At 43.1% G+C, this 12566-nt stretch overlaps 1 protein-coding gene across 10 annotated transcripts in view; it reads left to right on the forward strand.

Moving 5' to 3' along the window:
• The window catches only part of PLPP4 (phospholipid phosphatase 4), a 343809-nt gene that overhangs the window by 47471 nt on the left and 283772 nt on the right, over window positions 1-12566 (forward strand). For 7 of the 10 annotated variants that reach the window (XM_055093395.1, XM_055093396.1, XM_034931607.3 and 4 more), the window contains exon 3: window positions 9093-9183. The exons of the other annotated variants lie outside the window; for them this stretch is intronic. In XM_055093395.1, the coding sequence (XP_054949370.1) occupies window positions 9093-9183 (91 nt within the window). The remainder of the gene's footprint in view (window positions 1-9092; window positions 9184-12566) is intronic. 10 annotated transcript variants of the gene reach the window in all.

Raw genomic sequence — 12566 nt, forward strand, 5'->3', positions numbered from 1 at the left:
ATTCTGCCAAATGAAGGTACCCAGATAGCTCTGTTTAAACCTCTTTGCTGGTTTTAGCTGGTCAGTTGTTGGCCACTAATAAGACTACCCTGTGCTTCAACCTCTTGAGAGTGTCTTATGTCTCTCTCCTTCTAGAATAAATGGGCAAGCACCCATAGAGCTGGTGAATATATTGAGATAAATTTTACCTCTCCCACCCCCAATGCCACATGGCAATTGCCACATGGCAGTTGTAACCTTTTACATTTCACTGCCTATATGCCAGGCTTTTTGCAGAGAGCTTAAGAAATGGTGGTCTAATTTAATTCCACCCAGCATCCCAGTGAGGAAGATGTCATTATTGTCCACATTTCACAGATGCAAAACTGCATTCCAAGAGAGATGAGGGAACTTGCCCAATGTCACACAGCTAGTGAGCACAGCACCAGGTTCTAGCGGCCAGCTCTTGGAGCTCAGCTGTCAGCCAAGAGGCTGCCCTGAGGGTTGGGGGCAGAGTGTCTGGGACTCCCTGCTGATGCTAATGAAGCCCTGGAGAATTGGAGGATTACCATCAAACCTTTCTAGAACAGAGGAAATATTTAAGCTCCTCTTTGTTATGGAACGATAATGTCACTTTTGGATGGGCAGCCTCCCAGCAGTTTGAAGCTTATTCCTGTTGACCTGCCATGGTGTCTTGTGCCTCTCTGGGAACTGCTCCAGAAACTTCATAGACACACCGGGAACATTTTTGTATTTTGAAAGAAATCCCTCTGATTTTACAGAGGAAATTTTGTTAATTAGTGATGATTGGAAAGATCTGTGTTTTTGCAAACTCTTGGAAATGCCCATAATGCCAGCGAGCATTAAAGTATTATTTTAATTGCTTCTTAATAATTACTTTTCTACTGGAAAGTAAACTGGATTTTTATAAATCTTAGGGAAATTGACAAATTAGGGTGGTTGTGAGTAGGGAATTACTAACACATGACTACTAAAATCAGGCTTTTTTCATTTCTGCTGTAACTCAAATATTCTATAACTCCTAGAAATAAAGGAAGCAGTGTATGTGTAATGAGTTTACTCAATGGCTTTAGTAGGGAGAAGCTTCTATTTATCAGTTACTCCTATTTTTCATAACATTTTACATTTCATGTGTTGTAAAAACACAATTTGGAGATGAATGTTCATATGGGATGTTGTGAGAAATCTGTGGCTGTGTCCTAGATTTATGAACAATGGATTGTTTTGAAGTCTAGATACAAATGCCACAAATATTCTGGCTACAGACATAAATACGATGGAGCAATTTGCATGCTGGCGGTGGTAGAAATTAGTCAGTAGAGGGCTTATTCAGTGCTGGGGTTCTCAGAGAACAGAAGGATATTCAGCTACACATACTGATTTGTACCCTCTATTCTAATGAAATAAGTTCAACCTTTTATTTCATTAATAGCAGTTGATGAATTTCATTCATTTGGTCACACGATTTAGTACAATTCCATAATAACACAAGGAAAGCAGCAGATACATTTATAATACCTGTAACACAAAGATGAAAAATATTTTGTCACCCCGTAAAAGAGATTTGTTCTCCTGGGTTTTAAGAATTTAATATAAGGCATTATATTATTTTGGTCTTTTAAAACCTTCAGATGTTAGTAGAAGAATTGGTAATAGAACATCCATTTTCACTGATGTATAAAATGGCTTGATTTTCTTTGAAAGCTCACATTTTTTTATTTACTATGTAAAAAAAATCCTGGGGTCTCCTTTAATTTTGGTTGGAATGTTTTAATCTAAAGATGAACTTTCTTTCTTACCAAGGTGTTTTTTAAAGGTAGCTGGCATTGACTTGGATTTTTTTTTATTGGATAATTAATGCTTCTAGAGTCATGTGTGTGCAAGTTAGAGGAGCCAATTCGGCAAATGTAACAAGAAAATTAACAGAATGATGGCTAGGGGATTAAGTGCAGAGTAAATGGTAATAATGTCACTGGAAGCCTCCTAACTTGCACTTTCGCTGTCTGTGGCACCATTAGCTCAGGTGATGTCTGTCACTCTGAAAGTTGGGTGTAGTTGGAACTGTTTGATTCCAAGAGCTTGTTTCCCTTGACAACCCAGTGTTCCTGTTGACTAGAGAGACTGGCTGAGAATTCTTTTCAGATGCACTCAAAAGTCTTGCTTAACATTTCTGGGATATGCCCAAGGCCTTTATGGAAGGCTGTTTCCTCATTCAAAAGAGGTACCGGTTTCCTGCTGAGTGTGAGGGGTTTATCAGAATATTTTTTAAAACCTACTTTTTGTGTAGGACAACTTAATCGGTATTAGTTGTTGCTTTTTGGTACACTTTTTGTTGTCTATAGTAGTTGTGTCTTTGTACATTCAGGGGACATTTTCAGGGAGCCTGCTGTGGGTAAAGAAAACCATAGGGGCTATAGGGGATGAGAAGTCCCATGAGACTTGGGAGGTACCCTCAGGGACCTTCCAGGATCCCTGGTACATTAGAATGGTACTCTAATACAAAATGGAATCTGAAAAGGGCCAGAGGAGAGGCTCAGGTAAACTTCTAGGGAAGTTCTTCATCATCATCATCATTATCATCATCAACAACAGTAAACATTTCTTGAATTCAGGGGCTGTGCTTATCACTTTATAAAGAACATCTCAGTTAATCTTCAGAATCCTTTGAGGTCAGCACTTTTGTTAATCTCATGTCAGTGGAGAAAACAAAACTGAAGAAATTATACAACTTGTCCGAGATTATACAACTATCAGTGGCTGAACCAGGATCTGAGCACTGGCTCTGAGTGCAAACTCTCACTTGGAGGCACTCCGCTGTGATGCTTCCTTGGTGATTGGTTAGGTGGAGAGGCGTGTAAAGGCAGAGAAATGGAGAGTGAGCCTGTGTGGGTCCTGTCAATAGGAGTTTGTTTGGAGTATCTATGCGTAAGGGCTAAGAAAGGGGGCAGGGATAGAGCTAGACTGGGGGTAGCTTTGGATTGGTTAATTACAAGCTAATTCAGTGGATGGTTATGAAACACTTGCCATGAGGAAAGATGAATAAGATATGGTTTCTAGTCTAGGGAGGGGCACAGACATGAACACAAGGTGAACAGTTCAGCATCACTAAAAAGCCTTGAGGAATAGGTAAGACTCAGTAAGAAGTTTAAGGAATGATAGGTTTTGCAAATTTTTTCCTTGGCTTCCAAAAGAAATCCACCCAAGGCCTATTCTTTACCCTTTTCTCTTTTTGCTTCGACCGTGATATGTCCAGAAGATATATTCTCATAGACTATTACTGATAGATACTGTGTTGATTTGATACCAGGGTTTTCTATTCTGGGATAGGATGCTTCTAAGGAAGGCAGAAATAAAGTCATTTTGGGGAGGAAGAAGGAAGAAAAAGAGACAAGGCTGGATCATGATAGACAATTTAATTTTTAGGCTCTTTAAGAGTCTTAGACAGCTCTTTTATCTGTGATGGGATGTAATTGTTTACCCAGAGCAGGGCCTTTTCCAAGTGTCTGAGTGTCTTAAAGTTGTCTTTATAATCACCCTGCAGCACACCTTTCTGTCAAAAGCCAGAAATGAAGGCACTTTGGGCCCATTGTTTTGTTTTGTCTGATGTGAATGAACCCCAGTGACAAGCTCCTCTCTGGCTAACACCCTCGCATCGAGGCTGCTCTGTCTTCGATCCCTTCTGGTTGTTAGAAGTCCTTGGCATCCTCATGCCCTCCCCCATCAAACACACTGCTTCACATTTTGTGGTTTCCCAGAAGCGCCCCGGCAGTGTGGTGCATGGTGCCTTACATCAGCAGGTGGGGATGACTCACTTTCTGGGTGCAGCACTGGCCAGGGATTGACGCCCCTTCCTGTGTTGATTCATGGGTGGATGCTCCATAACTTAGTTTGTCGTTTAGGGTATGGTCAGGGTGCCTGGGAGAGTTAGGCTCCCTCTTCTCTCCCCAACCTCCTCCTGCTACTCAAAGGTGCACACTACTTAGATCTAAGGGTGCAGGTGGGCTTGAATTGAAAATGCATCAATCCTATGTGTCTGGTGACAAGATCCTGATACCCTTTTAACAGTCTTTTCCAGAAAATAATGAAATACTAGTCAACAACCAGCATTTGCTGGATCCTAGCTCTCTGTTGGATCCTGTTGGTGGGCAGTTGGTTTGGGCTCCACAGTGGCCTACAAGGGGTCAACTCCCAGCTTTGCCATTCACTAGCTATGCAAATTTGGAAGATCACCTCCCCTCTTAGCACCTTACTTTCTTTATCTGTGAAAGGTGTCTTTAGGAACATGTCCCATCAAGCTCTAGAGGGCATCAGATGGGGGTGACAGACCTTTGGTACTTCACTTAGTGTGTGGCACCTAATCAGCATTCCATAACTATTAGTGAATTGAAATCCTGCCAATAATACTTGCCATGGATATTATTATTGTCATACCCATTTATAGATAAGGAAACTGAGAATCAAAGAGGTTACATGATTTGCTCAAGGACAAAGAATGGATAAGTGTCAGGAGCTAGGGCTGAACTCACCTCTCCTCAATCTGAGTCCATTCCGCACATTTTTTTTTTGTACAGAGCTCTGGCTTCCCAGCCTGTGGAATACATACAAAACTAGCCACATTCCAGATCCTGCTTAATGATACATACGCTATCTCTTTATGTGGGCACTGTGCAGTACAATTAGTAACTTTAAAGATGGTGTTCAATATATAATCTCTGCCAGCCTCAGTTTCCCCATCTGTAAACTAAAGCTTTTGGGCTAAGGGAATCACCGAGATTCAGGACTCCAACCCAGGAGCATGGCAACCCAGTCTGGGAGTCTTGGTCCCACTAGCTGTGTGCATTTGTGTGTTCACTCATCTCTCTGAGTTTTAGTTTGATTATTTGTACAATGGGAATAATATTTTCCATAGCAGAGTAGTTAGAAGATTGCAAAGTGTGAGGAAAGTCCTTAACACATAGTAGGTGCTTAAGATATGACAACTGTCCCTGAAATTTCTATGACTTATCTATGACCTGGAAACAAGCCTCCTTACCTTTCTTTTTTAACTTGGAAAAAAAGCATGCACTATGTTTTATTTAATATTTACTTTCTAGGGTAGGAACTGCTCTAACATTGTGGTCAAAAGTGCAGAGCCTAATTTAGATGGTCTGGGTGCAACTCCTCATTTTACCACTTGATTAGTTGTGTGACTTCCAGCAGGTTGCTGAACCTCTCTGTGCTTTATTTTCCTATGCATTAAGTAAGAAGCCTTTTCCACGTAGGATTGCTGTGAGAAGTGAATGAGTTAATTTGCATGGGGTGCCTAGAATAGACCATAGTCCTTAGTAAGTTTTCAGTACACGTTAGCCTTTGTTATTCTAACCTAGGTATGTACATTCAGCAGCCCCATACTCATAACAAGTGAGCAGAACTCAAGTCCAAGAAGGGTTCAATATGTTCTCTGAATCCTGCAGCAGTGTTCGGCTGGAATTCTTTGTTTTCTCTCAGGTCTCAGTTAATAAGCTCTGACCACTCCCCATCTTCCTACCCTGGGCTCATCCTAGGATTTCCTAGGATTTGATTCTTTTAAAATTAGCCATGGAAACATTAACAGAAGAGAAAACAATACCAAGGGAGACTTTGCTTGCTCATGTTTTTCCTCCACCTCTGCCCATGTGTGGAGGTACAAGGGAGCATCCCCACCTTACGTCCCTCTGTCCATCTTCATCTGCTCCCCTGGCTCGGGCAGCAGAACTGCAGCTACCAATGGCCTTTGTCCAAAGAGTGGAATGCTTATGCACTGGTTTCAATTCAATCTGCTTTGCTGAGTGAAAGTGAGGTGGTAGGGTGCTTACTCGCTTCATTCCTCCTTTACCCAGTTCAGAGGTGTTTTGCCCCAGGAGGAAGTTGTTTTCCTAATGTGTTGGCTTCTGAAGTTCACCTCTTAATTCCAACTTTCATTTAAAAATGTTTGTGTACAAGGGGGTGAATGATACATGTAACTATGTCTCTATCCATCCTGATTCACGGACTGTGCTGCCCAAGGATATGGCAGATACATTTCCAGGAGAAGAATGAGACACCAGGTCCCATTGCTTTTAGGATGAGAGAAGGAAACAAGCCACATCTTGCAATCACACAGACACCTCTGCTGCAGCAACTCTGGGGTGGGAACCATGGCATTTTGAAGGCTGCATTCCCTTGCCTGGGAAGCCCTTGATGTGGGGAGCCTTGGGCCCTCCTAGGTGCTTAGCATTGGCTCAAGAGCAGTTGATAGTGGTCCTAGAAAAGATACCAATATGCATCTACCTAGGAAATTTGCAGCATGAGTTAAATTAAGTCCAGCCTTGTTGGGGAAGTGGGGGTGAGGGTCCAATTAGGAACAGGCAAGTTGAGGCAGGGAGCAGTTCTAAAGGAGACCGCTGGGCCATCAGGCCATGAGCTTGGAGTCATTGGGCAGCTCTAATGAATTCTTCAGCCTGCACACCTGGCCTTGATCCTGAGCGCCTCCCACCTGGCACCCACATCTCCTATGTGGGCAGTGACTTTCTGCTCTGGAATTTCCTTTGGAAGCCTCATTGGGAAAGTCATCCCAACTCATACTTTTTTCTGGGGTTTCATTGTTGCCTAACCTTAGATTATACCAGCTGGGATTGCCTTGAAATGTTTCCTTCAAAACCATGTTGTTCTCCTATATAAACACTGACTTGGTAGTATCATTACTGGGTCATCCACTATTTAGTGAGTTGCTTTCTCCTATTTGGAAGCACATTGCCTGGTCTGTATGCAGTGCTTAAAGGGACAGAAAACAGGAAGGTAAGCTGGTAGCCTTCATGTTTGGATTTGGAGAAACAAGGACTTCTTTGACCTTGACCATAACATTGGACTTTAGTAAGTGGTGCTTCAATTCTTGTTCTTTAAGCACTAAATGCATGAGACAAAAGTCTAAGGCATAATTCTCAATCATCAGCATCAGTACCATTTGAGATATTGTTAAAAATGTACCTTTCCGGGCCAGGTGCGCTGGCTCACGCCTGTAATCCCAGCACTTTGGGAGGCCGAGGTGGCGGATCATGAGGTCATGAGGTCAGTTTCATCCTGGCTAACACGGTGAAACCCCATCTCTACTAAAAAAGTACAAAAACTTAGCCGGGCATGGTGGCGGGCGCCTGTAGTCCCAGCTATTTGGGAGGCTGAGGCAGGAGAATGGCGTGAACCCAGGAGGCAGAGCTTGCAGTGAGCCGAGGTCGCACCACTGCACTCCAGCCTGGGTGACAGAGTGAGACTCCGTCTCAAAAAAAAAAAAAAAATGTACATTTCCAGACCAGCTGTATAAGCATGTTTGAGGAAATCAGTACTTTAACAAGCCGTGTAGTTATTTAGGTGTGAGAGCTGCCTAATAATTTATGGCACAGACTTACTGGACCTCTTAACTCAGGAGTGTTGCCCTTCTGAATAGCCCCCAGGGGAATCCTCTGCTTTCTCTGTAGCAGTTCTGAATCTCCTCTAGTGCATCAGCCCTTTAGCACCTGAACACCCTCCATGGTGGCAAGACTTGCTTATTTGACTTTTAAACAGTCCAAGTCATTCAGGGCCACAGCTGAATCATCAAACTGGTTACTAGCACTTCTGGTCAGAAATAAATGGTAGCAGGTAAGGAGAGGGCTTTTTTCATGTCTCATACAAATGGCCTCTGAAGACAGTTCCCAAAGAGGAGTCCCCGAGATAATTTGAGCTCTAGCAGTCTGGTTGTAGTAAGGGTGTGGAGCATCTAAGCCTGCATTCATTTGGTTGAATTCTGTTTTTATAAAAGAAGAGCTCTTGGCCAACATGGTGAGACCCCATCTCTGCTAAAAATACAAAAATTAGCTGGGCGTGGTGGTGTGCACCTGTAGTCCCAGCTACTCAGGAGGCTGAGGCAGGAGAATTGCTTGAACCCGGGAGGTGGAGGTTGCAGTGAGCGGAGATCACTCCACTGCACTCCAGCCTGGTGACAGAGTGAGACTCTATCTAAAAAAATAAAAAATACATTTAAAAAAGAAGAGCATATTCCAGCCATGCCTTAGTTCTATCAGGAAACCCCTCTCCAAAAAGTGATGTCTTACTAGAGCAGAGAGAGAGATTTCCAGAATTATGAACACTATTGGTCAACAGTTACACCCCAGCCCTCCCACCACTGACTGCTAGGCCAATTCTGGATTTGTGAGATGTTCGGTCTCTTCTGATATTGTTATCCTGAGATGTTATAGTCATGAGGAAGTAACAAAAAATGCCTTTTATATGGTTGGTGGAAGGTTTAAAAACAATTTACTAATTACGGAAAGCTGGAATAAAGACTCAATATGGGAATGGAAACCTTGTCCCCAAATCCTAGCCTCGGCCCTTTCCAGTTGTATGTTCCCAGGCACATCACCTAGTCCTCAAGCCTGGAGGAGGCAGTCACAGAGTTATCATGAGGATGTAAGAGGCTCCTGGACTTGATGGTACCACCATTACCATGGTTTCCACCTCACAGTAGGTTCTGTAATGAGTGTTGGCTGCATCTGAATCCCACCAGTTTAACTCATTAAGTCTGAGTTGAGCATCTATGTGGAGGAAAGGGGATAGAGGAAGGAAGAGGAGAGTCTTTATACAAATGGACTAAACTCTGCTTTGCAGAAGAGATAAATATTCAACAAAAGAACACCAAAAGAAAATGCATTGATTGACTCTAAGTGAGTCTCAAATGCACTCGTGTTTCCAGAGAGATAGGAGTTGGAGGCCAAGGGTTCTTCACCCTTCCACAGAGGAGAGCATGAGGGGAATTACTGGCAGACATGATTCATCGTAATTATAGACTATTCTTTTCCATTTAAAAAGTCACTGCTTTAAACATGGCTCTCAGCAATTACAAATCAATTATAACCTACAATCAGATCTTCCATTTTTAAAGTCTGTGTAGTCTCTAAACACAGACATACATCATCCTTTTTTGTTTGTTTGTTTGAGGTCAGGAGTTCAGTAAGATTATTCAACCAGGGAGTCTAAATGAAACTAACGGGAGCTAATTATCAATCAGCCCTTCTGATAGCAAACTGATGTCCTCATAAGGGATTGTTTGTTATTTCTTCCAGGCAATTTCTTTCCTCACACCCCTGGCTGTTATTTGTGTGGTGAAAATTATCCGGCGAACAGACAAGACTGAAATTAAGGAAGCCTTCTTAGGTAGAGTATTCACAGTTCCTGCTTTAGGGAATGGGGCTGACCTTAATTAGATGATCACATTTAAGAAATCTCAGTTACACCCAACTGATTTTTTTCTTTTGGTCAAATTAAGCTGGGGAGGAACAAGATAAAATAAAGATAAACTTTAAGCGCAAAGAAGAGCCAATGTGCGGTCCTAAATGAAGGATGTTCAGACACCGCCCACTGTCGCTGTCCGTTGTGCTGAATGCTCGTAACACCCCGTACACACCAGCGAGCTGTAGCTGCTCAGGCACAGACTCCGGGTAGCTCTTGGCAGTAAGGCAAAGTAAATCTAAAACTTTGTTGCCTCTGACTGTCCACTCTCACATTTTTGGCTAATAGACCCACATTATGGGCAATTCAGAAATCAACCACAGACTCCTCGACCAAACACTGTTGGCTAGAAGCAATAATAGGCAAATGCGGGAGTAAAATAAAATAGATATTACAAACAAGCTCTATAACTCATCTTAAGTTTGAAGATATTTTGGTAGTTAAGTGTTCATTATTATGTGAAGAGTGCTATGATCTTTGTCATTGATTATAACATCATTGTTATAAAGTCTTCCCAAGCCGAGCCATGTCTGCATGGGACAAGAGTTTGACATTTCAGGATTAAATGTGTTTTTCTGGTCTTCATGATAATCAAATCCTGAGTAAATGACAGCATTAAGAGATAGCCAAAACGACTTGGCTTGTTTAGCAAACAAAATAAACTAACCTATAGCCAGGTTTTCAGCTTTTTGACCGTGAGAAAAACCAAATGAGGTTGATTTTTTCTTTTTTTGACACGTCACCTAAAAGTTACCCAAATCCTCAGCCCAAATTTTGTTTTTGGTGTGTTATATGGACTTACCATTCAATGGGCTAGTAAGTCTGGAAAATGAGAGCCTTCACTTAAGGGTATGTTTGTTTGTTAATTATTGGGCTTTGGGGAAATGAAAATGTAGCAAAATATGATCCTCCCTTTTCCATGGTAAGGGAGTGAGTGTGAGAGCTGCATCTAGGGAGTGTGGGACAAGCAGCAGCTCCTGCCCTAAAGCAGCACAGAGAACGCTTCCTATATAACCAGGCTCCTGTTAGGCCTTATCTACTTGAAAGGAACAGAATCCCTCTCAAATTAGCTCAAATAAATTAGGGGTTTAATTACAGGGCTCTGATAAGCAATCTCACAGACATCCAAGAAAAAGGGGGAAAGGTTCAGAGGCACCTCACAGGGACTGGAATGGGGAGCTGGGCCATCAGGAGGGGAGACCTCCCTCTTGGCTCATGACCACTGCAATGTGCCTTGCCTCTTCTCCTCACACTCCCAGCCTGATTCCTCTGCCTCAACTTTGTTTCTGCTGCCCCATGTCTGGTTTATGTGAGGCTTGGGCTTGCAGTGGTGGTGATTTCTGCCACAAATCTGTCTGCCTGTTCAACTTCGGTGCCCACCCACCAAGCTTCACTGTGTTTCTTGGTCCAGACTTCCTAGACAGAGTCTCTGGCTGAGCTCATTTCTCCAGCCTGGACACAAAAGCCATGAGTCCCTGGCCAGCCTGTCGATGCCCTCCCTCAGGTCAGGTGTGTACCGCAGGCTGCCCTTGTGTGGCTTGGACTTTTGGTCACAGGTTTCAGTCTCCTCAGCTGAGGTGGAAAAAGGTCACATTCTCCAAGGATTCAGGTAGGTGTGCCTCCACACATGGCTTGAGTGGCCGGGCAGTGTTTGGATGGATATCACCATAGTCTCCAAAAAGTGCTGTTGGGAGCCCCCTCAGTTCATTTGGAAATCCCTTTAGTTCATTCTTTATTCTAGTGGCTCCCCTGGCATGGAGTCTCAAGATAAGTGACTGTGGGTGAGAACTGTCTTTCATGGTTATGGTTCTCACTGACGGCTGGCTTTTGGAGTGGGGCTGCTGTCACAGCAGTAAGTAGCTCACAGTTGCCTTCTCCAGACTTTTCATTCTCAGCTAAATCTCCCTTAGGGTGACATTTCAAAATTGAACATCATACTCTGTCTCCTATACGTTAACAGAGAAGGTGGAATTATTGGATGTTCTGTTTGCCTAAATAAATGAGAGCCTGCCATATAAAAATGATGAACAGCCTCCCATTGTGTGTAGAGTTTTTTTTTTCAATCACTATTTTTAGGAAGCCTTGGAAGTAGCAGGTGGGAGTGGGTGATCTTTAAAAGCCAAGGACAGAAAACAGGGTGTAGATTTTCCAGTGTTGTCTGGAATTCAGGACTCTATCGACCAGGAGGTTTAGTTCTTAGCATGCTTCTTTACTCAGATGTCTTCAGCAGACTTTAACCCAGGCTTCCAAACCTGGATCCCAAGTGCTGCCCTCATCTCCAGGTAAACAGTGGCCATGTTTGTGCATCTGGCATTGGATGAGAGGAGTGAGGTTTGCCCCATGCAGCATTGGGCTTTTAGGAATTCAGGCTGCAGAACAGTCAGGTCTGTATAATAGAGAACACTCTTATAAAAGCACGATAGTGCTGAATTTCCTACAACAACAAAAGTAACAACAAAATCCCTCTAATCTCCTGGAATGCTTATAACCAGTAGCGTCCTGAATACAGGCTGCTTACAAGCCGACTCACGGGACATGTTGCTTTGATATTTTTTATCAGACACAGTATGGTTTGTCTTTTTGACTCTTCTCTGAAACCCACAGTGCTGTGGGATGCTGTAAAAAGAGGACAGCCCTTATGAATCAGACCCACTGGGTTATTGCTAATGAACAAGTATTCCTGATGGGGGCCATTTATTTTCCTGTTTGTCCAGCCTTTCATGAGTCTGATCCCAGCACAGCCTTCTCTCTGGTATCAATGAGGGGCTCCTGCATTGATCCCTGGAGGGTTGTGCTATTCCAGTAAAAATATTAAGCAGTTTGGGTTCCTTCTAGAATGCTGAAATGACCTCCATGTTAAATATCATCACCAGCTTCCTACCTTTCTGTTTCCTTCAGGTGTTTGGATTAGACAGGAAAGTTGCCAACTGTAGGTGGTTATATCATATCCATACATTTTCCAGTTCAGCTATTTCAGACTTTTTAAAGAACTGCTCTGTGCTGCGATAAGCCCACCAGGCTCAGAGGCTGGGGAAGTGATCCATGTGGCTGTGTATGAAGTTCACCAAGATTTACATGGGGCGATAGGGAATTGGCTAGGGATGCTTGTTCCCAGAGAGGCCATGCTAGGACCAGGATGATAATGAGTTCAGCCCCACTGGGAAAACACAGCAGTGAGCGTGGCAGGCCAGCCCTAACAGAGAAAAGACCACAGTAATTTTGCGGCAATCTCACAACCTGTTAATTATCAGGGTTTGTGGAGAGAATATGGCAAAGATATCCCAGAGAATTTGCTCTCCCCTCTTGGA

Source organism: Pan paniscus, chromosome 8, assembly GCF_029289425.2.
Source record: "Pan paniscus chromosome 8, NHGRI_mPanPan1-v2.0_pri, whole genome shotgun sequence".
In the NCBI taxonomy this organism is placed as follows: Eukaryota; Metazoa; Chordata; class Mammalia; order Primates; family Hominidae; genus Pan; species Pan paniscus.